Here is a 26860-nt window from a genome sequence, read left to right as displayed (position 1 = left end):
ACTAGTTTATAGCACTATAGCATTGGTGATCTAAATCTCTGTTGTGGTGCCTGAAACCTAAGTTTCACAGTATTTCAGCTTCTTTCTAAGTGCAAGTGACCTGCATGAACACTGTGTAAGAATATATTTTAGAAGCTAAACACATTTTTCCATTTGATTACTAAATTTAATTACATGTTTTAAATTTTTTAATTTGAATAATTACATTTTCCTAGTAATTTTCACTTTATTTGTAGCTTTCGCTGGGCCAAGATCTGAGCCAGTTCTCACGTGCCATTTGCTTGCTTTCATCTCAACTTCTTTAACCCCATTTTTATCATAGATTGTTACTATAAACTCTCAAAATCTGCTCCCTAGGTTGACATCATTTCGCTTCATGTCATCTTTAACCATTCTCTCTCCCTATTGAAAGCTCCTTTTCCATTTTTTATAAATAAATGCCTAAACAGTAGCCTCCCAAGATCATAAAAATCCTCTAAATCCACCTAACTATATCTTGAATTATTACCATCCTTATCTTCTACTCCACTAAGACCATATGCTCTAATGAGCTTCCACTTGGTAAATCTGAGGCAATTGTGTCTCTTGATCTCCTTCTTGCAACTCCTTCTTGCACAGATCATCTCAAACTTCTACATTATTTTCTCAGTGCCTTAATGTTTGAAGCAAATACAAAACATAAGAACATTATTAATTGTCTCAACACCTCAGACCCTTCTCTCTGCTGGTTTCTTTACAGAACTGGTTTCTGCTCCACAAGGCTAACTATGCAAGTTCCTGTGTTCAGCTCCTATGCATGTCTGCCTGCATATGATGTGGACACATTTTTCTGGAAAAGAATTGCTGTGCCAAAATGATTCCAACTACTTTAATTGTAATTCTAGTTACATTTTTAATACTATTTTCAAAGTATTAAATCCTGATGGTTAAACCTCCCAGAGAAAAGACTGTTCTCCACATAACTATGTATGTCTTTAATTTTCTCTTTTTACTGGCTGTCCCATTTGACAGTTAACACAGAAATTTACATTCAGAATTTTGTATCCGTAGCCTACTGCTGTGACATGAGGGTTCTTTAACAAACACTGATACTTCTTTCACTTACCTGTTTGTCCTATTCTTTCACTGATCTTTCCTTACAGCCTAGATGCTTTCTATTCTAGAAAAAAAAACATAAAACCATTTTAAAAAACCACACACAGAGTCACAGTATGACTCCATGTTTGAGGGTTGGAAGGAACCTTAGAGATCATCTAGTTCAGACACTCCTGCCATGGGCAAATGAATCTACTTTTCCCAAAGCCCCTTCCAAGCTGGCCTTGAACACTTCCAGGGATGGGGCATCCATAACGTCTCTGGGAAAGCTGTGCTAGCAAGTAAAGAATGTCTTCCTAATATCTAACCTAAATCTACTCATGGTCTGTTTAAAACCATTCTCCCTTATCCTATCACTACATGTACCATCCAACAGGGCAGCTGAAGTCCCCCATGAGGACCAGGGACCAGGGCTTGTGAAAGTGAGGCTGCTCCTATCTGTCTGCAGAAGCCCTCATTCACTTGTTTTTCCTGGTGGGGGGGCCTGCAGCAGTTCCCCACTTTAATGTCATCTCTCCCTGTCTCCCTTTAATCCTGACCCTTAAGCTCTTGGTCAGCATCTCATCCATTCCAAGGTGGACCTCCATTTAAAGGAATATAGATGAAGTCTGTGGAAAATATTTTCCAGTCCATAAGGTTGCAATTTTTTTTATTTTTACTGAAGTAGTGAAGTTTAGGTATCTCTTAATGCAAATTCAATATATTAAACAAACATGATATTCCAGAAATGAAAAAGGGAATCAAATTCAATTCCTGCTCATATAAATACATCATCCTAGTCTGAGAAATACTGAATTGCTCAGAATTTCAAAATATTAAAGTTTCTGTAAAGCATTTTGTTATCTAAGTCTTCTTTCTCTACAGCTTTAGCAGCTATTTATTTTCAATGCAGTGGATAAAGAGAAGATCAGTTATGTATAATTTGATACAGTTTGGAATTTTTAGTACATCAGCCTATTTGAAAATCTGGATTATATAAAGTTATGATATTTCTCTGCCTTTTTTTTTTTAATACCACATCCTATCAATATAAAGGTTCCAGATAAAACTTCAGGTCTTAATGGCAAAACCCATCGACGTCTAATTTTCCCACTTCGGCCAATCTCATTTCCTTCCTTTATTTATCGTTTGCCTTTTTTAAGCATTTAAACAATAAACAACCAGTTTCTACTATTTCTGTAAAGACCCAAAATATATTCCAGGATCAACTAAGCATTATACATTTTATTTTTACCACTGTCTATTCATGAGTCTCATTCAAGAAAAGTTGGTTACAGGGTTTTCATTGTTTGTGGGGTTCCGTAAGGGTAGAGAATGGGGCAGAAGAAGAGCTGGGCATGGTTTGTTGGCATTTTTTTGGGGTTTGTTTTTCCTCCCCCCCAGCCATTTGCCAACATCATTTTTTATTTGCCAGTGTACCTCAGCCACAAGTTCATTGTAACAGTACAACCCAGATTTGGTCTGTAGAAGTTTTAAAATTTTTCCACTTACAATGGAGTGATTTTGGCTTTGCTTGGGCTAGAGACACAAATCTTGATTTTGAGATGCCCCTTTTGACAAAATCTATTTTTATTGGAAAAACAAATCAGTCCTGGTAGAGCACCTGGAAGAAGCTCCTTCTTGCAGCTGCAAAAGTAAAATAACCTGTACACTGTCAAACAATTTATTTCAGAGAGATTACATTATTTTATTACTAAAGGTGGCAGGCAATGATTTAACCTTAATATTTTTGGCTACATTTTAACTGACAGTTAAGTCTACAGCAGATTGCTTAGTAACAAGGCAGATAAAAATGGAAAGGCATAGTGGATTAGCCCAATTTAAGAAGTAAGACTGACATACATTGAATCAGACTTGTGAAAAATACTTTTTTTTACTTATACAAAACTTCTGTTTTGTAATAGCGATTCTGTTTCTAGCAATCTCTCCTGAAGCAGAAAAAAACTTTGAACAGCTCAGGCACGTGACCTGAAAGCTCACAATACACTAATTAATACATTTAAATCAATTTAAGTTATATGAAATCAACAGTCCTTAAAGTAACAACAAAGATTAAAAGTGCCAACACCTATTTTTTATGTTTCTTCCCAACAAGCTGTCTTATACCAAGCACACTGCTAAGAGATACAGATTATTAAGTTAAAATTTTAAAAATACCTGAAATTAATAAAGATAGCAATGATTTTAAAAAGAAAAATGTTAAATATGGGATGCCCTGAGAATAAAAATCTATTTCAGATTCATGCAAAATGATAAACAAAAATTGAATGGAATATTTAACTCACTCCTTCACACAGTGCAATTTTATTCCCAACTCTTTCAAACCTCCTTATAGTAAGGAATTGTAATTTGGGAGACTGAAGAAAGTATTTGAATATTAAAAAATATCTAAATCCACATACCTCTCTATCTGTGGAGTCTTTCAAGATTTTTATCCTCTTTTCTGACTACTTTTCTATACAGTTTTCATCTTCGTCTGAGAAGCTAGTTTAGACCCATTACTTTTGAAAAACATAGTTATTATTTCTATTTATACATACAGGATTGTCATCAGTAACATGATGCTTTCATAAGTAGGAGAAAATATATTTCATTAAAAATTCAATATGAATATGAAGCCATCTTGAGCAAATTGTTGCTAACAACAGAACTACCAAAGCGATTCTGGCATAAAACCATGGGGCAATGGGTATAATTTAAAGATTAAGTTATTTCTGCTGTGTTTTCAAAATATTGCAAGCACTGTTCATTGATCTTATTTAAGGCTAGATTTTGCTGAAGTGGGACTAATTGTCAACTGCATTCAACTTAAGAGAGAAAACTTCAGCCAATTATACCAAACACCAGAGCTGAAATCAAAATATGCAAAATCCACTCAAAAGAAGATTCATCTGCAGGACCATATTTTTTTTTCCCCTCTTCGCCATTTTTCTGAAAGTCCAGCCACAATATTGTGCAATATGGGAGAATTGTTCCAATGGAAGCATCCAAGCCTGAGCATCACATCTCATCCCAGGTACACCAGCTTTACAGCACGTGCTGCACATCACTGAGCTGCCTCCCTGGGTGGAAGAATGGCAGCAGCTGGGTTGCTGCCTCAAAACACCCCATCTGAGCTGCACTTCATGTCCTTTTATTTCCCTATTAATCCCAGGGAAGATGAAGCTACAAAGAGGCTGTGTTTTTCATGAAGAATGTCAAGTACATAGGGATACAAAAGCCTTATGAGACAGCACTGCTTGAGAATTCCTAGTGTAAAAATGCGTACTGCGCTTTCAAGTGCCAAAGTTTAGAGAAATGCAGAAGGTAAAAACAGACCAACTGTAGAACATATGCAGTATTAATTTAAAGGCCATTAAGTAAAAATTGTACCACCACTGTGCCAAGGAAATGGCAGGATCTCTTTATATTGAATTTCTTCCAGCACAATGATTCATATTCACTTTGATTACTCAACATTTCAGCATGTAATATTTTTGTTTTGACATTCTTGTAATGCTAGTAACAAATATCTTACACCTGCCACTTTTCTTTTACACTGACTTCATGTGACTAATTGTGAGCTGAGAAAACAGTAAACCTAACCTGGACTGCAAAAATGAGATGGAAACAAAATATCCTCACCTGACTCTGAAAAAGCTCAATTTAGGAGATAACTTTCCTTTCTAGATAGTCCAGCTATTATATAATCTTTTTTTGTTTGTCTGCTTTCCAAAGCAAAACACATGTATGAAATAGCTGTAGTTACATAACTTAATTCAAGCATTTCATGGACTTGTCCTGAAAAGCAAGGATATACTCCCAAAAGAGCATCCATCTGACAAATGTCAACTGTCTGGCTGTGTTGTACAATACTATTACTATTTAATGACTTATTTTCTGAAAATGTATTATACAATTTTCCAGAGTCATTGATGAATGCTTTCTAAATACAAGAAAAGTGCTGTGTAAACTCCTACTGGAGCTTGATGACATAATGAAATAAACTTTGCCTGGGGTACAGGAACACAAATATTTGTCTTTAGTCAATTTTTAAAAACACTGCTCTTGAAATAACCTGGCAAGGACTTCTGTTTTGATGCAACTGGTAGCACAGAATATGAAATCCTCATATCACTGAAAATAAATTTTAAAAAAATATTTATAGACTAATATAGATATTCTGTGGCAATGAAAGTTTTTAGCATTTTTCTTCTGTAAGCTGAGATTTGAAACCTACCATTACAAGGCAGTGGAAGACAGAAGTACAACCCAAAATATCTCTGATGGTATGTTATTTCTGCATTGTTTGCATGCAAGGGATATTGAGGTTGGATAACATGTACTGTTGCACTGAATGCACTGGAATGGGAGCACAGTGTGCCTATTTAATCCACTCATTCCTCATCATTCCCTTTGAACAGCTGCACCTTTAACACACAAACTGATTTAAAAATATCTGCATCTCATCAATATTTATAGACTTTTGTACATCTACTCCAGACCAGACCAGGAGAGGCCAGAAAGGTCATTTCTACCTACAGAGGTATTTAGAACACAGCATTCCTATATGGTAAAATAGAAAATAAGCAATGAGGTTAAAGTGAGGTGATCTTTGTATTACATTAGGAAGAACATAGGAAGAGATTGCAATAAATGAAGTACACAGTATTCAAAAAGTAAAAAAGTTGCTCATCCAGTATTAACTATATTAACTTATCTACCCCATCTATTTAAATTGCAAAATTGTAGAGGCTACCATCTGCATTATAACTGTGTGAAGGCTGGACTTGAGACTTAAAGACTGCCTGAACCTTTGAACAGCAAGGCAAATTAAACACTAAATGACAGCATCACCTAATGTCTAGTAAGATGCCAGCACACTTTTAGCTCATAAAAAAACATAGGCAAGAGATTACAGTTAATGAAAATCAGAATACTTTTCAAATTCCTAAATTGAAATCATATTGTCAATGAAAGGAAGTATATTTTAGCTGTGCCAAAGAGTCCAGAATACATTTGTAGGGCCTCAGATAAGCTGGTGTAAGTATTAGAAATTTTTAAATTGCTTTCCATAAAGGAAAACTAGATTCTAGACCGAATCCTTATAATTAAATATTCAAGTTAGTAGGAAAAACATTTTCTAATGTAAGATTTAGAATAAATGCCTAAGTATTGTCAGGGTTTAGGAAGCACTAGTTAAATCTGATGTTTTTAGTTTATCAAGAATAAAATATCCTTGGAGAAGATATTTGGTGTTCAATCCAACACCCAGACCCTCCTGGAAACTAATTCTTTTTTCTAAACTTCACATGAGACTACCGACGTGTAAACTTCAGATGTGATTAATCTACGATTATGTGCAAAACAAAACAAAAAATTATGGAAACTCTAGAAATCTTTAGATACTAGGAAATATCCTTAAACTATTTTGTTTAAAATGTGATATGGAATTTTTTCTTCCTAAGTAACAAACACAGAGCTTTTACATCTCCATCAATTTAATCTATTATTATACTCTCTTGAAGCACTGGATACTATCTACTAATGAAACAATTTGTTAGTGTAAGGACACAGTGTCAGTAAGACAGAATGCAGTACCTCCTTTCACACTACTGAACTACATTCTGTTTCTGAGAAAAATGGGTTTATCAAGAGCACACACTTTTCTATTAAACAAGACTCAATATTGGCTGAGTATTCTTATGCTCAAAGTTTTAATGAAGGATGCTAAACAAATTAATCTGTTTTCAGCATTATGAAGTCCCTCCATTTCACAATTTCACCTCTGCACTGTACTAGTGCAGTCCCAGGATTTCTGGACTTCAGCAGGACTAGCACAAAGTATTTCATCCAAACAAGACTGGGTAAACTGACAGTAACATTTGAAAATAGATATGAGAGAAAAGACAGGAGGGTAACGACTAGAAAAGAAAGATTTGATTATGATCTTAAAACTCATAATATGCTGTTGCAAGGAAAGCTATCCCACAACTGCATACATTATTACATTTTTTTTCTGGGTAGGTTACATCTATGTCTAAGAGCCTAGAATTTGAAGCACACCTTCAATGCTCAACTGGAAAATCTGACTTAACATGCCTATTCTACCCCCAGCTGGGGACACCCAACACTTTTTGGCTTACTCAAAACCCCGCCATGGTGTCTCATCACACAGTGGAGCACTCAGTGTGCTCCGTTACATTGTGGAGCACTCCTACACTCTGCTGCTCCAGGTATTACTGGTTTATGCTGCTTAGGGATTGCTACCATTTTGCTTTTACATCATACAAAATACTAGAATTCTTGTAAGTTGCATTCTGTAATACATTTTTTAGCCAAAACAAGTAAATACTGGTTTGTGTTACAATACATTATTTTATTTTCCAAGAGCTGGAATTGATTGGAACAATGAAAGATTAATTTAGTTCTTTATTCAATTCTTACCTGAGAAGAATATGTGTGACCATCTGATCCACAAACAGGATTGGTATAAACTACTGGACACTGCTTGCAGTTTGATGAAATGGGACCACCCCTCCACTGTTTATGGCCTAAACCAGCCTCTTTCATACTGTAAGTAAACAAAAAGTATGTAATTCTGATAAGCAGTAGTAAAAATAGAACATATTCAGGGTATTTTAATGAGCCTTTACAAACAGTAAGCCATACATAATTTGAACCATGAAGTTTTCTTTTACGTAAAGGGCTGCCAATATCTTTGGCATAAACTTCTTCACCTTTGTACTTTACTCACTGTAGTGATACTTGATGCCTGCATATTATTTCACTTTCTAAGACATATGAGTAGAAAAAGATAATTAAGATGATGCTTTGGGGACTGTTACACTTATTGATCAGTGAAAGATGTTGGAATTACATGGCATTTACTCTTTTTGTTATTGAACAGCATAAATAGAACTATATTCAGAACTAAATACTGATATTTTATGAGGCAAACATTTAGGTTTTAGAGAACTGTATGATAAATACTGGTATAGAAACAGGGAGGTGGTCCTACTGTTTGCCCCACTTTGAACACTGTCTTTCACTGTCTACAATTTGCAAAATTCAGTTAAAACTCAATATATAGTCCAAAGGGAAAAAAAACAAATTAACCCACTGGAGCACAGAATCAATCTACACAGTCATATATGTGTATCTTCATATAAACATATACAGAGCTAGATGGATTATTTCAACTTAGGAAAAGGCTATGCTGGGTCAGAATAAAACTCCAAAATAAGTTACTGATGCTTCTTCACAACATTTTATAGCTTTCAGTTTGTTATATACAGCCATCTTCAGACTGACATGCTTTTTCTCTGTAGCTTTCAATTAATTCTTATTCATTAATTTTTCCAATATTTTTTCAACTATGAAAGCATTTAGTAGCCACTAAATTTAGTAGCTGTATCACTAAATTTAGGAGCTGTATCAGCTCCTTTATGACCTAAAAATATATGAAGAAGTTACTTCTTGCGTATAAATAAAAAAATAAACAATAGTGTATGATTTTTATACTGTTTTTTGGGGGGGGAGGGAATCTTAATACCACTTAGAATGCAGCAATGACTTATCAGGACACACACAAATGTTCAAACTTATAAAATCTCAAATCAAACATTCTTTCATGGAGCAGAACTCTCAGAGAACTCTTTCAACTACAGATAGTCAAGAACTATTTTGCTAGTAATGAATCATTGTTTGAGAAGAACTTGTCTTGAGTAATAAAAAGAAACATGAGAAAATAAATTCCTCATCCTCTGGTTTTTTAATGAGCAGAGTAAAAGGCTAAAAGCACACATTTAACAGTAAACTGGTGATGACAAAACACAAAAGCCCATTTCCAAGCCATGCTAATGTTTATGTGAATAATTTTAGCTGTAAATGTGGTCTTTTAGAAAAAAGAAAAAAAAAATCACAGGAATCATAGAATTACAGAAGTTTGCATTCAAGTTATGCTGTGTAATGAAATTTTGAACTGTACAGATTTTTTACAGTGTAAACAGGAAGCTGAGATGCTGCATACAGAAGGTGTCAGTTACTACCGAAAAAGCCAGAAATAGCTTCAGTTCTATGTAGCATAATGGATAATAAAATATCAATACAGGAAGTTTTTATGTCCACCAGGAAGCACTAAAATGGAAACAATTTGAACATACCACCTTAATTAACAAGTAACAATCCTTTCTGGTGAGTTGCACAATTTGAAGACAAAGTAAAAATCATCTTGTTTCTATTATAGCAAAAAAAGAGATAAACCATGTCTTTGATTATGTACAATATATAGTAATAATTAGACTATTGCTGCTCCTTTCACTTGACTGAGAGCTCTCCAATCATTCACATGAGTTCCAGCATCATTAGATTATACAGATGGCTGCATCTTTCTCTAACTTCTCGTTACTTTTATAGCTCACAATTATCCAGAAGTGCCCCAGTAGCCTGAGGCTACTGATGGGACCAGCATCCCAACTATCAACCTGATGCAATTCCTGTTTATCAGAGATACAGTAACTTCAAAATGCTGTACAAATAAATTGCACAAGTTCCATACATCAACAGAGAGAAGCTCCTTGACATCAGCAAAAAACAGACTGGAAGCAGAATTTGTGTGACACACAAGGGGACTTGGTGTAGATGTCTAAAATAAATCAAAGAAAGGACTAACGGTGCTTAGTATTTTAGTATATATACACGCTTGTGCATGCTCTTGATGAAGACAAGAAAAGACAGAGAAAGGAAAAAAAAAACCTCCTTTTAGATGAAGAGAAGTAAAATCACCTGAAGGAAAAAAAAAGAGGCGTCTCAGACAGAATTGCAAGGATGATGAGCCTAGAACAAGCTCAGAACACAAACTGCAGTTCTGTGATGAGCAGAGAGGCGTGAAGAAATTAGAAAATATTTGATATGGTCAGAGAAATTACCTTCCTCAACCATCCTCTGCTTTGTTAGGCTTTTAAATGCAAACTGTCCTAGGGCACTCATTTAAGCTGAAGTGTCAAATTTCCTCTTTTACACAGAACTCCTTCGAGACCTTCAGCAGATCACTGTTATCAAAACTGGCTTCTATATAACTAATAATATTTTTGTAAAAAAGAGATAGATCTGTATTTTTCCAAAACTGTAATGAAAGGCACAATGATAAAGAAATTATAAAAAATGATACTTTGAAAGTATTAATCCAGATATCTGGTCATGGAAATGGTTTGTATGGATATCTATTTAAAGCTTTAGTACAATGATGCTGAAAGCAGACTGTATTACCAAAGCTACTGAACAGCTATTTTTGACTGTCAGTCACTGACAGGCAAATATGAAAAGTCAATTAAAAATATTTTTAATGCTAGTTATGGTAGATAACATGCATTTCATAAAATACCTGAACAATGCACTTATGTACTCAAACTTTTCCTTTCACCATTATTTAACTACATCAGATTTGTTTCTGTTGACTGTTTCTTTGCAACCAAGTGTTGGTGTTATGTTTTTTACAGCTAGGCAATGATCACACATACAAACTAGTGACATGGAAATAACTGAGAAACTACTGTGATGATAAAAATTATCTTGAGATATGATCATTGATGTATGTCAACAATATCCTGAAATAGGCACAAAACTATAACACACATAATTGGTTATTACTTATGTGAGCTATGTGGATAAAGCAATATATGTTTACATTTTAAAATGTTAAGACATGGGAAAAAATAGCAAACAAGGCAGTTATTTCATTTTAATAAATCCCTTGTTTCTTCCTTGTATTTATTATAATTCAATATGCAAGAAGAAGACCCAGATGACTGCAACTTGCAGCTAATAAAATTCTGTCATTGAATTTTGTGATTCTACTGCAATCACTATAAATGTTCTTGCACTTGTTCGTATGTTGTCACATTAACTATATGATATCATGCGAAAGTCAACCTCTTCCACCAAAAATTTCCTGAAAAGGCTTTGGTACCTGTCTCATAATAAAACAACTATCACTGAATGCAAGCTCCACCTTATCTGATATTGTTGACACCTAAAGGGTAAAATCAAATATATGGGCCTAATTTACCAGCAATGCTTCTGATTGCATTAATTTGCATACACCAAACTGTGCATGCCTGCCTAGAAACATAATTAGCCAATCTGCCCAATTAGTCTAGCCTATGTACCTGTTTGCATACATAAACTTACCTTCCTGTATACACAAATTGTGCCTGCACATACTTTGAGAATACTTAATGCAACCCACTTAAAATTTAGCTTCGAGCAAGTCTTTGGCAACATGACTTATTTAATATCTATATAATGCATGAGTGCCCAATTCAATTGAAAAATGGTATTTTATAGCTAGATTTGATGATCTTCAAACACATTTTTAAAAAACTGTTTGAAAAAAGTCTGAGTTACTAAAAACTAATCTTTGAAAGAACTCTAGTAATTCTTCTCTGATAACTACATTTGCATCTTTAGGAGATTTTAGAGTTATTCCAGTTTAGAGAGTCTGCCTGATTATGTTTTGCCATGGCCTTTGGGGGACACAATCAGGCTGTGTAAGATTAACATAATCAGAAAAACCACTTGTATCATAAAATCTAAATTGCTTTCTTTAGAGTTGCCTGAATTTCCTTCAAAGCTGCCTTTTCATGTAGAAGCCTCTTGGAAGAAAACCATAGCTGTCAATATACTACTAAGATGTTTCTTTCAAATGTCAAAAACCTCTCAATTCATTACTGCCAGTCTTTTTGAGTATATTATTTTCACTTGTTTCTTTACTTTGCACTACTTCTAACAAATGGAAGAAAAATCCATCTGAATAAACCAACAATAGCTGAATTAAACGAGATAAATAGAACAAAAATTAGTAAGATTAATGTGGAAATCAAAATAAAGTCTATTTTAGCAATTTTAGCAATTTACATATTAACACTGTTAGTAAGACATTTGTATTTATTGATAACCAATCTTAGTGTAGACTGGATGAGTTAGCAAGTGTACTATTTTCATAAGACAAAAAAACAAAGACTGCACCTCAACACAGAAATCATAGGATCATAGAACATTTTAGGTTTGAAGGAACCTTAAAGATAATTTGATTCCAATTTCCCTGTCATGGCTAGGGACACCTTACCCTACACCAGGTTGCTCAGAGCCCCATCCAGCCTGGCCTTGAACACTGCCAGGGATGGGATATCCACAACTGCTCTGGGAAACCTTTTCCAGTGCCTCATTACCCTCACAGAGAAGAATTCTTTGCAAGTATATCATCTAAACCTATTTTTCAGTCCCATCACTAAATGCCCTTGTAGAAAGCCCCTCTCCAGATCCCTTGCAGGCCCCCTCTACAGGGGCTCCCCACAGCTTTCTCTTCTCTGGGCTGAACAATCCCCATCTCTCTCAGCCTGCCTCTACTGGAGAGGTGTTCCAGCCCCCTGAGTATCTTTGCAGCCATCCCCTGAATCTGCTCCATCCCATCCACATCCTTCTTATGTTGGAGGCCCCGCAGCTGGATGCAGCACTCCATGTGGGGTCTAACAAGAATGGAGTGGAGGAAGAGAATCACCTCCCTCAGCCACTGGCCATGCTGCTCTGGATGCAGCCCAGGATACAGCTGGATTTCTGTGAGTGCACATTGCCAGCTCATGTCCAGCATCCCCAAATCCTTCTGGGCAGGACTGCTCTCCTCTGTCCATCCCCCTGCCTGGATATCAGGGGTCCCCCAACCCAGGTGCAGCACCTTGCACCTGGCCTTGTTAAATCTCATGAGATTCCCATGGGCCCACTTCTGGATTTTGTCCAGAACCCTCTGGATGGCACCCCAGCCTGTCCTTGAGGGTTGTCAATAGCACCACAAAGCTTGGTGTCATCTGCAAGTTTACTGAGATCCATTCAGGTGGAATTTCCTGTCCAGCATTATTTAGGGATATGCTTACTACAGATCTCACATAGTTCCATGCATGTCCTATATATTTAGAAATGATCACATAAATATAGCTGAAGCAGATTTTGCTTAGCAAATGCCAGAGATGTGGAAAGCAATCTTGTATATAAACAGACCTTGTTTTCTGTCACAGAAACCATGCACTCAGATTTTTCTAAAGACAGAGGTGCAAGTTTAGTGTCAACTTAACATCTGTAATAACTCTATCACAATATCTGTTTAAGTTAGCAGATTGATAAAATTACTTCAAGAGAAACAAGTGAAGCACATTTGCATAAACCATACCTAGATAATAAGACTATTAAACAAATTAGTATTTACCATTTTTACCACACACTTTCATCTGCAGTATGACTTCTGTGAATGTTTTGCCTTTTATTTCTACCTACTTTACAAATCCCACTTGGAAGTCTTGAGCTACAGACGCTGTCAAAATTTTAGACTCACCCACTAAAGATAAGAGTTGAACATAAACCATATTCTCACTGTCTCTAAAACCTAGGCATGCTGGTCAATGAAGCAGCAAAGCATACTCCATCAGCCCACAAGTATCTGCAGTTCAGACCATGAGAATAGGGAAGAATGGCATGTATTTCCCAGTTAACTCACAGCTGAGTGAGTTAGCCTTCCTTCCTCCTAAGGACTGAGGTTTTAATATGGCATGGATGAATAACCTTGGCACACACTACTGAGGAAACTACTAAATTGTGAGGAAGAAGTATCAGAAATTAAGTAGTGTGGAACCATGCAATGTAAGAGATGTATAACTGCAGACAGAGCTAAGATTGTTGAACAAGGTCAGTCAGGAGTGGAGGGAAAACAAGCCACAAATATGAAAAAATTATAAAATCATAAAAGCAAAAACAGAGACAGAAGTCTAAACAACACTGAGCATCAATCCATTTCAATGAGCCATGGGAGACAACATGTTATACTTGAACTGTGTGGCCAGCAAAGACCCACTGAGTATCTGGAAAGAAGTGGAGAGCATTGTCAGTACAGTCGAACAGCAAATTAGTGCCAGCTAAATATTGTGCCCAGTGGGCAATAAACGATTTTATACTTTTAGGTAGCATGTATCCTGCCTACAGAGCCTTTGTGCCCTGCAAAAACTACTTGAATAAAGTGGTTCAGAAAGCAAAGATTACAACAATAGCTTCACAAGTTAGGCATAAGCTGGAAGAAAACCTTGGATGAAGCAGGTGTTTGCACATGGCAGAATGATCCACCTATCACAGGATGTCTAATTTGGCTCTTCAGCATAGTTATTTTGGCCTCCAACACAGAAGCTGGAGAACAGTAAAGTTACAGAGAAAGGTCTTTCAGTTATTTTCCTACTGTATGAAAATGTATCATCATGTAAATGATAAAGATGCTTCCTTTACTAGATATTATTTTCACAGAGATCAAACTAAATTACCATTGACTTCATAATTTTAAAGCTTATCAACTCACCTACTGTTTTTCCTAATTCCAGTTTTTAGAGGACTTCCTGTACTTCATATAAGAATTCATCTAAGTATGACTTCTTCCCTTTCAGTGGATATATGCATTTTTACTCATTCAACGGATAGTAAGAAACTAAGGATCTCCTAACTTACTAAGTTACTTAAGTGCTACTATTTTTTTTTAAAAGGTTTTATTTTAATCTATAAAATCTGATGCATTCCATGACATATCTCACTAATAATCAATAGTTAAATTTTTCACAAATCAAACTGATAGAAATAAAGTTACAAAGACTTCAATAGCTTCAGTGACTACATGAGATGCTCACAATTTTAAGTCGTTCCAGAATTGAAGTCTCAAAAAATTTAATACACATTTTAGTTGATATAACATATAAGCAATATTACAAAAGAAACTGAAATTCAGACACACACCCCCCCCCACTTTGCAATTCTCTATTATTTTAGAAAGATTTTTTAATAGTGTCTATTAATTTATGAACTTAGACTTCACCTTTTGATCACCAAGATATGGAAATGTCTTTCATAAGTGCTTTTTATGCTAATCTAAGTGCTTAACCTTGTAATAATGCAGTGTTTTAATAATTTCTTAGAGATATTTATTACCTTTTCCCAGAACTGCTTTCATTTTATAAAGCTAAGAGAATTACTAAATACATTTCAAACCTATCATTTTCTACTTTGCAAAGACAGAATGTTATATAGATTTTGTGTGTGCACTTGGCCATGCAGAGTTTACCTCTCTGAATATAAATATATTCACTATGTATTAGTTCTACTGGAAAAAGACATCAATTTGTGTTCCAAAGGAAAGCAGACATTTTTCAATGTTTTCTAAAACAGATAACACAGAAGCAAAAGTAATCTCTTTTTTCTTTTACACATTATTTTATAAAGCAGAAACCTTTTTTTTTTAAGACAGCAAAGAGTTCTCTTTAGTCAATAGATGTAAATTTAAGAACTATGTCTAATAACCAGAGTATGGTGTCACATCTAAAATTCTTAATAGTTTGCTGAACAGGAATCCAAAATTCCCTAGTAGTAAGAAAAGTGTAATAATTTCATTTGATTATCAGCACTTAAATAGGGTTCCTATGTACCAGCAAGTTTAGCAATTGCAAAACTGCAAGGTAGGGTAATGTTTAATTTTTTTTTTTTTAATTATTGAGAGAGAATTCAAAGTTATTAATTCAGAATCTGTTTTGCATAATATGATGCTGTTACCTGCACTTAATAGTCCAATTAAAGGCACAGTTTTCATTAGAGAGCATCTAATGCTTCTGATTTATAAAAAATGAGTGAATAAAAATAATTTAAACATAAAAACCAAATTAAAATAAATTAAACAGTCAAATAACTAATAATCACTTCTACAACCCAAAGTAGACAAATAGTAACAATATTTTGATTAATATTACTATGAGGATGTCTACTCCTACAGCACTGACTACTCTATGTTGAACATAATTACAGAATAATTTTCACTAGAAAATAGCTGCTTTTCCTATTGGCTGCCACAAAAATGTTCTTTCACCACTATAAGAATAAACTGATATTCCACTCATCAGATTAAGAACCCTGCAGAGTGACTCTCATGCAATCTATCTTTCTCATTGCCTGGCATGTGCAAGTTGCACCCTGCTGCCCATGCTCATGGCTCTTTCTTCCCTCATGCAGGATTAGTCAGTGTCTGCTTAAAAATAAAGACAGAAAAGGAAGAAAAACCCATTTACAAGCATCACAGCAATCAATATCTGAAAGAAGGATTTCCATTTTCTTCCCTTAATATTATCAGCATATATCTGCTCTGTCAATGACTTAAATTTATCTTCTCTATACTAAACTGTTTATGTAGGATTACAGGTAGAAAATATCAGTTATTGATCAATTTCAAAAGAACATGTTTGGGTTTCTTTTCTTTCTGAAGAGTAAGTATAGAAGGTAACTAAAGAAACATTGAATCAAAACTGAAAAATTTAAGGAGAGACATAAGTAGCTATATGTCTCTCCAGGTTGTATTTAACAATTCTGAGCTCCTCAATAGACTTGTGAGAAATAATAAGCTACTTCTACAAAGATTACATTAAAAGTATTCATGTTCAGGGATCTGAATATCCCTTAATTGCATAAGTTACTCAGGGTGGCTTCACAGTATGGCACAAAACCTTGCAGCCATCCATTTTAACAAATGTTCTTTGCTCTTTCGCACAGCTTTGGAGTGAGTGATACTTCCCTGCTCCCCCACCCCTGCTTCAGCTCTTATTGTACAGTATCTAACTCCATTCATCAGTGTGTCCATCTGTGCGGTTGATGCTGCACCCACCACCTACAGCTCAGCTTCTTAAACCTGCCAGGTTTAATTTATTGTTCTCCTCTCCTCCAGAAGTACCACAATTCCTTTGCAAAAACAGTAGAAGTTGGATTTTTTAACTGCTATGTTACAGGCATTGTGTAATATAATTTTACCTACCCTGGACACCCATTTACATTAAACAACTTTGAACTGGACTCATACTCTATCTAAATCAAGAATAATTCTGCTAAGCAAGAAAAACACGCAACAGACATAACAGACCTCTCTATGTATTATCTACTGCCTGGTGCTGAGGAGCAATACAGGGGTACATAGGAGTAGGACAAGTGGAAATGTCTTTACACTGAAAGAAGTTAGGTTTAGATAAGATACAGAAAGCAATTCCTCAGTATGAGGGTGGTGAGGCACTGGAACAGGCTGCCCAGAGAAGTTGTGGATGGCCTTTCCCTGGAAGTGTTCAAGGCCAGGCTGGATGGGGCATTAAGAAACCTGGTCTAGTGGAAGGTGTCCATTGCAGGGGGGGTTTACTACATGATTTTAAGGTCCCTTCCAACCCAAACCATTCTATGAACATGGCTTGAAATAGGCCAGCTCTCTTGATAATTCTAGTGTGCAAGGATTTTTTGCCCTTAATTCTACAGCCAAAATAATTTCAAAAGCATAAAGATAATAACATGTTTGTGTTTACAGATTGTGAGACAGCACACACAGACAGAAAATTGTGTTATGCAATGGTGCTCAGGATTACAAGTACCATCGATATGGTATTTAAATTAAAACAAAAGAAATATTATCTCAAACTAGTTTTGCTGTTGTGGTTAGTCTAGGTCACTTGTGACAAAGGCTGTGATGTTTTTAGATGCTGTTATTAACCAGGTGCTAAAAGAGCGCTGTTTTACAGTTCATGAGTTTTTAAGAAAAATATCTATGTCTGTGAATCAGTACCTCATAAAAGTTCTGTACTCTGGCACTGGTTAATAGCTATGGCATGTCTCTGAAAGAGAGAATTCCTTTAGATCATGTAGACAACTGTCAGCTTACTGTACTGTAATCTTCCAAGTGCTCCTTAGATAGATGGAAGAGCACCTATCAGCACTGATTTTCTCACTCCTGCAGAGGGAGAGGAAAGGAGAAAAAACAAACAAAAAAGAGACAGAAAGACTTTTCAGCTTGATATTATCTTTTCTGCCAGCATGATGTCTTCTGACTTTATGAATTATGTCTGATAACATCAGAAAATGGGAAGATAAAGTTGACAAGCTTTTATCATGTAGAGGTCTCCTCAGATAAAACATATAGCAACAAGTGCATAGCAAGATGATAAAAGAGCAAAAATGAGTTGTCAAGCAATCAGCCATGGAGGATCATCTGCTGCAGTATACTAACTTACTATATTGATATTCTTTTATATTGAAACAACATAAAACTTTTCCTTTTTCTTTTTCTCCTTGCTTACTACTGAAGGTTAAGGTCATGTTGAGAGTGCTTCTCATCAAATCTCACACAGCTAGCTCAGGGCAGAGCCTGCCTAGACAATGACATCTATGCATGACACAGGAAGTCCAAACCATCAGCAAGTACTATTTCTCTTACACACTCACTGTGCAACAGTGAGTGGTCACCCATACTGGCAAATATGCAAGAATTCACTGAATGAGTATCAAAATCTACTTAGATAAACTTCATGGGAGAAGAGGGCAAAACTGATAAAATATAAAACCCAGTTCAACAAAGCATTGCACCAGCTAAATATAATAAAAGAAAGAGCAACACCTGCACAGTTTCTATTTTGGCTACATATTGCTTATGTTTGCCCTTGGTTCTTCAAAACTTGACCATATTTTGCAACAACACTGATGTTCCCTAAATGCTGGTTTTAATTTGTAATATCCTTTTACCTCTGATCAAATCCAAGGATCATCAACAGTGACTTTCACTGGGGGAAAAAGTTCCCTTCTCAATTAGGAAGCAACTTAGCTTTTTTTATATATTGCAAGTGATGATTTTTATAGCTTGAAAATATTCTAGTTTTAAATAATGTATAGTTTTGCTTATTAATCTGCTTTTGTCATAGACATATTAAACCCACAGAGACAGGTACAGTTATTGCTGTATTGAAAATAAACCGAACAGTTTAAAACAAAACTTTGATACTTTCATTGCCATCTATAAATGAAGTTATTTTTAAAACATACGTTATTTACGCTATTGCTCAAGGCAAGAAAATCAAAGAGATTTAAAGTGTGAGGTTTTCTAGTCTGATAATGCACACATACAAATAAATCATTTTACAGATGGAAATTTAATACAAAACAGACATATCCAGGATGAAATATGTGTGCCAGAATATCAATGAAAAAAAATTTGTCAATAATACTGCCAAAAGTAGTTTTACTAACTACTGTAATGTTATTTCACATTATTTAGCCTAGCATGACAAAAGTTCTCTTTCATTATTTATGTTGGCATTATATTTCCCCTTATGTCTGTAAGAAAAAACAAACTTGATTCCATAAAATAATCTGATAGGCAAACAACTGGATATAACTTCTTTTTGTGCTATTAGGAAGTCAGTAATTTTCCAATCTTAATATCTTTTCCTTTTCTATTGATGTTCATAAACTTCAGCAGTATAGAGTCTTCCTTACTTTTTCTTTCTTCCTTCCTCAATTGCTCTAATGTGAGTCCCATAAAATGGTACCTACAGGATAATACATAATATATTTCTTTCAAGCCACCATAAAGCATCTCTTACTGGATATGACTACATAAATAATAAGCCATGCTGAGTGAAAAAACAAAGTACTGTGATGAAGAAAAGTAATCTAGAAAAATGGAGTAGCGTTATTTAAGAGAGAGAAAAACAGGAAACAGAACTACAACAAAAATGCTAAAAGAGAAATTATTAAATAAACAAAAGCACATGACAAAAGGTAAAACAGCAATAATCAATATTTCTGGGATGGTAACACAAAGGGAATTGCGGTTCAGCTTTTAGGGCTCTGTACTTTAACATATTCATTCTGCAAAATGAAGATGTTAAAATTTGGAAAATTCTTGGAGTACTTCAAAAACTATTTCCAAATGTTCAGAATAACTGAAAAATCAAGATACCTAAGACTTCACCTTTTCCTCTGCTTAATTACTCCTAGAGGGTCTACATTTTCATACAACTGGGGCCCTTGATGGTGCCTCAGCTGGACACCCCTAATGCTGTGCGTACCATAACACAATATTGATCCTGATTTAGCTGCCTAATTTCATCTTCAAAGTCATGACTCTGCAAAACAAACAATTCACCACTCAGCCTCACGGCTGAACATGCTTCCAAATACTTTGCTTTAGAAGACCAACACAAATTCAGCTTTGAAATCCCAAAATTGCAATGCAGTAGGATTGATTAAAATGCTGTGGTGACATGGAAAAAGAAAAAAATAGTCTACTGAGAGATGACAAATGGAAATAGGTATTTTCTGCTCCCACTGTCAGGCAAAAAAAAGCATTTCATCATTTTCCTGGGAAAGCATCTGTTTGCAGAAAATAAGGATTTTTTAATTATTATTTTAAAAGAAGCAGACAGTGTACTTTTTCTAGTAGCATTTTCCCTTCTCTGCTTCGTAATCTAGCTCCACTTTTATTTTTATTGCAGTCTTTATAGGTTCAGGCATATATGAAAAACTGTGTCTTTTGATGACTAAATTACTTTGGTAAGACTAACTGGACTAGTATCCAGTCTGCTGATCAAATACAGAATCTTCTTGTAGAAAGCAGCTGGAGAGTTGGAAAGGAACAGCTAAAAGGTAAAGATAAAAGGAAATTAGGAGTAAAGTGACCTGAGGCAAAACTTACAACTGTCTTGTGAAGAACAGATTTGTTACATGCCAGAAAAATCAGCTGTCTTACCTGCATGCTAGCTTAGAGGATTGCTTTAGCTCTTCACACACTTTTCTCAATCTTCCTTTTAATCACTACATGGACCAAGAGCTCTGTGGCAGCAATGTCTTTCAAAATTAAACAGGTTCTTAAAATTTGTTTGGAATCTGCTGCCTCATGTATTCTCCCCTTTCCTTCATTATGAGAGTAAATTAAAGTAACTGAGCAATGATAGCAGAAATAAAATCCTGTCATAGTCATTCTTACGAAGTTAGCACTAAGTTAAGCACCCTTTTTCCAGTGTCTTCATCCAGACATCTCTTTAGGTCTTTGATCCTATTCTCAACAGCTCAGAAGTGTTTCTGTTTCTGGAATGTGTCATTTATCAAGGTGGACATAGATAACAAGACTATTAAATAAATTGTGAGACCTCACCCAAAATGATTTCTTAATATTTACAGACCATCCTCCATTCTTTACAAATTTCTGTTGTTTTGTTTGCTTTTATAACTACTGCATCTGCACAAGTTTGCCAAGTTCTTCATAATGACCCTTTGTGTCTGCTTCTCAGTTGAGAGAAGAGAATAAACAATTACTGATCCTATTAGAAATTACCTTGTTTTCCAATTTGAAGATAGGAGAGGTGAATTAGAGTGTGACAAAAATATTGCAGTGTAGGTAAAAAACCTTCAGCATTTGTACTTTGAAGTAAACAGTTATATGATGTCATGTAACTTCTAGATATGAGTATACATCTAGAATATGAAAGAAATTCAGTTTTCTAGTAATTTCAAATGTGTACCAAAAAAAGCTGCAGTTACCCTAGAAATGTTACTATTGTGAGTTATCTGTGAAAGAACTGTATGGGTAGAAAGCTCAATAGTATAAAGGTCTCCAGTGTTCACTGTAATAATGAGTAAGGGAATAACAAGTCCTCCCCTCCTACTACCCAACATGTTATGTTTGTTTTATGATCTCTAAGAGCATACAGAAGATCTTCATACTTTTTACTGTAGTAGCATACTCCAAATATGCAAAATCAATCACTGATAACCTCAGGATATCACTCTCCTATAGTCTTATGTTTATCATCCTACCCCCCAGCTTAAATCTCCTATCAATCTTTTCTCTTACTTGCTTCTACCTTGCACTTCCCCTTGAGTTTGAGGTTGAAGAGGAGATGATGTCTGGGGTTATCCTTAGAAAGAAGACCCAACAGAAAAAGCCTGGAACATAATTTTTGTTGAATTTAAGGATCAAAACTTCAAATCAGCTTTCGTAAGTATGCAAATCTTTGTACTACAAACATTCATTGCCCGTTAATGTGCAAATAGTGAAGGCAAAGGCAAGGGGAGTGCATTACTCAAGATGTGCAAATGCTTTCAGGAACATTTAAGTGCCCAGATCTTCAGCTGATCAAGAAATGAAGTAATCCCTAAATTACAATAATTATCTTAAACGTTGACACATATGAAACTCTCTGACAAGAAAAAGCCCACGTAGGTATATTTCTCTATGAAACATCTTTCCCAGAGGCATTATTTCTAAGATTCAAAAGGTTGTATTTTACAACAGTTGTTATTTTAGACTCTGAACTAAAATAATCTACAGTTAAGGAAGAAAGAATACTAACTGGAGAGCAGAACAGACAAATTATGTCCCATATGCAGTCACGCTCAAAACCACAAAGAATTAAATAATTTTAAATCAGAGTGAAAAATTTAAGCATTGATGAATACATATCCTCCAAGACGATAATTTTGGATGGCTTGATCTGTAGATGCTACGAACCAGTTCTACCCCATTAGTTAGTGGAGAAAAGTTGTCCTGAACACAGGAGGGAATTGATGCTTCTTTTTCTGTGTAATTTTGTTCATTTGGTTTGGGGTGATTTTGTTTGTTTGCTTTTTATTGCTTTATGGAACAGTCTAGGAATTGCAAGTCTGTGTCTATTAGGAAAGTCATATACTGTAAGCATTGTTGCTATTGCATCTGCAACTTCAGGCAACACTGAGTCTATAAAATAAGGATACATCCTGAATGTTTTGCACTTTTGCAATTTTATAAAAAAACACACTCTATTGTTATAAAATGCTTATATAAATTTTACCCCCAAAGTGTACCTGTGCTTGAATGTTCACTGAAGTTCTGTATTTGAAAGAAGTATCCCTGAAAGGAATTGAACCAGAACACGCTAGAGTCACAGCTGCTCTGAGTTCAGGTTTCCTCAGGTGTAATCTCTTCTTTGCCTCCCTCGGGAGTTCTGTTTAGACAGAATTTGAGTATTTCTTTGAGATTTCTGGACACAGAATCTACAATGCCACACATCATGTGGATAGTCTGTGCATGTACAATAAACCCAAAACAGCTCTTGAAACCACTGGATAGATAGTGCCTGAATAAAGGCAATGGATCCCACAGATTTAGGAAGCTTTAAATCCAGCCTCAACTGTACTGTCACTGTAATGATTTTTCATTATTATTATTACTATTAATACAGAAGATGCATAGGTGTTTTAGAAAAAGTATTTGTGTGGTATAAGTGTCCCAGTATGTAGATTTTGACATTAAAAATATATATATACTTTTTTTTAGGTAATAAGGATCTAATATAAAAGATACAGTAGTCTGTGGCAAAAGCCACACACCTAAGTAAAATAGTTCTGTTCTCTAGTAACAGACTAAAGCATTCAGTAAAGCAAACCTATTTCAGACAATTTGGACATGTGAAAATGGTTTTCGCATTTGATGTTAAACAGAAGATAAAAATACTGCCAGACACAAAACCCCTTTATATAATTGACCATGTAACAAACACGAACATTTAAGAGACTCCTGACACGCCTTTAGCATGCTGAGTACACTATTTGTTTTCCAAAAGCAGTAATACATTTTACTGTAAAGTAGCAATATACATAATATACTTCACTCGATGATGACAAACACCTCCAGCTACTACACTTAATGGATTTCTCAACATTGGAAACCTTAAATGTATTGTTTTACATAAATGGAAATTAGTACAGTGATTTCTGTTCCCTGAACACTACTCCTACTTGGTTTCACACACTATCCTTTCCCCACCACTGGTGCCTAAGCAAAACAGCAGATGTATTCAGAGCCTATAAACACAACTTATGAACCACAACTTTCACATAAAATGAAATGCATAAGAACTGATGCTAGGTAGTAATAAAATCACTTCATTATAACCAAAATCAAATTTTAAAACCTGTGGAAGAACCCTTCATACACAAGCATCCTGAAATTCTACCGTGTTCCATTACCTACCCATTAGACTATTTCAGTAATTCTGAAAAAAAATAAAAACCCAAAACCAAACCCCTAAGACATGAAGAAACTCCAAATTAAACATTAACTGATTACAAATGTTTGCATCAGCTATTTTATAATTGATAATATTTTCTAATAAAGTACACTGAAAACTGATTCTGACAGCTAATTTTTAAAGCACCATAAAAATATATCACAAGCTTAACACATATTTTTAGGAAGGGGCATTGAACGGCTCCTGAATTCACTTTGCCTACCTTTTCTAATAAAGGATAAAAAATCTTATAATTTTGTATTATTTCAACATTTACAGTTATACACAGTGAGTTATTGCTGCAGACTGCAATCACAACTTCCTAATAAGGGTAGAGAAGTAATTTAAAAGCACAGTCTTCATCATTCTTTCTAATCTTTTTTTTTTAAATGCCATCTTTTAAAGTAGATTCTCAGGAATATGGTAAGGAAAAAGACCATTTTAAAATAACACAACAAAAGCTGACACACCATTTTTTACAAACATGACAGTACATTAACATCCCCTAGGATTAGTCAAAATTGTGCACTCTACCAGCAAAGCTTTCCTAGATAGTCCCATTTTCTAGTCATATTCTTTCCTGTTGTCTACTTTGTGAATAGAAGATTTGTAACTCACTGATTCTTAGGAGATAGTACAAATGAGTGTGTCTTCAGCCACCAACAGCAAGACAGAAAGAAATACAGCAAGCTGAAATCTGTTTTCCTGAATAAAAAACCCAATCCTAATTTATAATCTCATTTCTAAGTAGAACACTCTTGATAAAGAAAAAAATCAAACAAAAAAATCATCATGTGCACTGATAACCCAGTACACCCCCTCACTCCTACAGGCAACTGAGAATCTGAACAAGCTTCTTATGGAGCAGGTAGAAAATGAGTAGGCTCAGGACTTACTAAATTAACTGAAGTCCATATGATTTAGTCTTGCACAGAGCTCCAGATTTTCCTTAAAAAAAAGCCTATCACGGATTTTTGAATGGGGAAAGTATATTGGACAACTCCTGTTCTGCTAACAAATAGAATACAAGGGCTCTGTTTAGGTCTCTTATTTAAAATCAGTTTTACATACCAAAAACAAACAAAAAATAACAAACAAAAAAAGAAGCCAACAAAAAAAACCCCCAAGCATTAAACATTTAATATTTTTGATTTTTACAGACACAGTTTGAGAAGGCCAGGGGTTGGATAAGTTGTTTTTTTTTTTCTATAAGGACAGCAATTTTTGAGTTTTGAAGCTGGACAGCAGGAATTATAAATACTGTATGGGATTATAACAACCTTAATAAATAGTAAGGCTGATATTGTCAACACTGATAGTGCAATACACAATGCATCAACACAGAAGTCTTCCACTAGTGTTAGCAAAGGCTCCATAAATAGAGAGAAGGAATTCCATGAGAGGATCCTGTTTTCCTCTAGCTGTGTACCCATGACTCCTACAAACATGAATGGAGGGAACACGAGCTCACCAAGGAATTAACAGGCCTTCACAGCACATGCAGAATGTATGACACACAGTGTCAGTCACCTTCTTTCCTCCCCAAAGCAATGAAATGGAGAGCAAAAAAAGAAGCTTCATTCTCTCACTTTAATAAATTAAATTGCATAGCATATAAAAATCTCCAACGTATTCAAATTTTCACCTCTCTTAAGCACATAAAAGTCCAAATTATTTTCTTAGCAAATTCAATGAAGCTACAGCTAAGCAAATTTCCTTTTCAATACTTTGTAGAGTGCAAGTATGATCACAATGGCATAGTTACACAATAATTGGTCTAATCAAAGCTATATAATGTTAGTATTGTGAATGAAGTAGTGTTGCTCATTAGCCTATTACAAAAGAATTACTGTAAATTCAGCCTATGTGCAGCATCACTTCCTGTGCAAACAAACACAGATAATGCAACAAGCTTGAAACACTGCCAAGCTGGCAGACTGGCAGCACAAATTATGCAAAGAAGCAGAAAGCCTTCAGTAGATTCAATAGAGCTTGGAGGATAAGAATGATTAAGTGTTTCTGTGTACAACTACAAATCACAGTAATGAATCAGACTAAAATTTCCAATAAGGGACTTAACTGCACCAGCTGGCCTTCTTCAGCAGCATTATAATGTGAAATGATGACATCCTCAATAGTGGTGTTTGCAACTTTCACAAAATGGGCCCAAAGCAAGTCCTTTGTTTTCCTTCAGTTTTGCGAAAGCTTGTTTGCTTTGTAGATTTTTTTTTAATAATAAAACATTGCAGCACCTAAAATTACAGGAAAGCTACAAAGTTATACTGTTCTTTCTTCTCTGCTTCTTTTCCTCTTTGTCTAACCAAATTAGAAAATCTTCCATATCAGCCCTAATAGATTTGCTTTCAAAATTGCTCAGACTACAGTTTTGAAAGCAAATACAACTACAGATTTAAAATTGCATCCTTTTTCTTTTTTTTAATCAGAAATTTAGTGGTAACAAGTCTAAATTGAATCCCTTCTTTCCTTTGTTGCAAAAGAGGGGAGATAGCAAAATACCTCAGGTTCAGAAGCATGATGTTTTGGAAATCTGCATACATTATGTTGTATGCATCCATACAATATGAACAATAAGAATACATATGCATGTGTACTTATTCATATATATGTATGTGCACATATGTATGTACATGTATGCACTATATGTGTGTGTGAATTTTTCTCACATATAGGCACAAATAGGCCCCTCACAAATTTGACTTCACTTTTTCTGCTTTGGAGCATAATCTCAGCCATCCAATACCCACATGAATAGAAACAGAAGAGGTTTTGGCTTTCTTTCACAGTGTTATTCTGAGCTTCTGTCACATCATCCAGCCACATCATGCTCCAAGGCCCAACACTCA

At 35.1% G+C, this 26860-nt stretch overlaps 1 protein-coding gene across 3 annotated transcripts in view; it reads right to left on the bottom strand.

The window, feature by feature from the left end:
- The window catches only part of SPOCK3 (SPARC (osteonectin), cwcv and kazal like domains proteoglycan 3), a 162624-nt gene that overhangs the window by 56334 nt on the left and 79430 nt on the right, over positions 1-26860 (bottom strand). For all 3 annotated transcript variants that reach the window (XM_053941294.1, XM_053941297.1, XM_053941296.1), the window contains exon 5: positions 7522-7648. In XM_053941294.1, coding sequence (XP_053797269.1) covers positions 7522-7648 — 127 coding nt within the window. The remainder of the gene's footprint in view (positions 1-7521; positions 7649-26860) is intronic.

This window comes from Vidua chalybeata, chromosome 4 (assembly GCF_026979565.1).
Source record: "Vidua chalybeata isolate OUT-0048 chromosome 4, bVidCha1 merged haplotype, whole genome shotgun sequence".
Taxonomy (NCBI): Eukaryota; Metazoa; Chordata; class Aves; order Passeriformes; family Viduidae; genus Vidua; species Vidua chalybeata.
The sequence above is the reverse complement of the archived record's forward strand: the minus strand, read 5'-3'. Positions and strand labels throughout refer to the sequence as shown.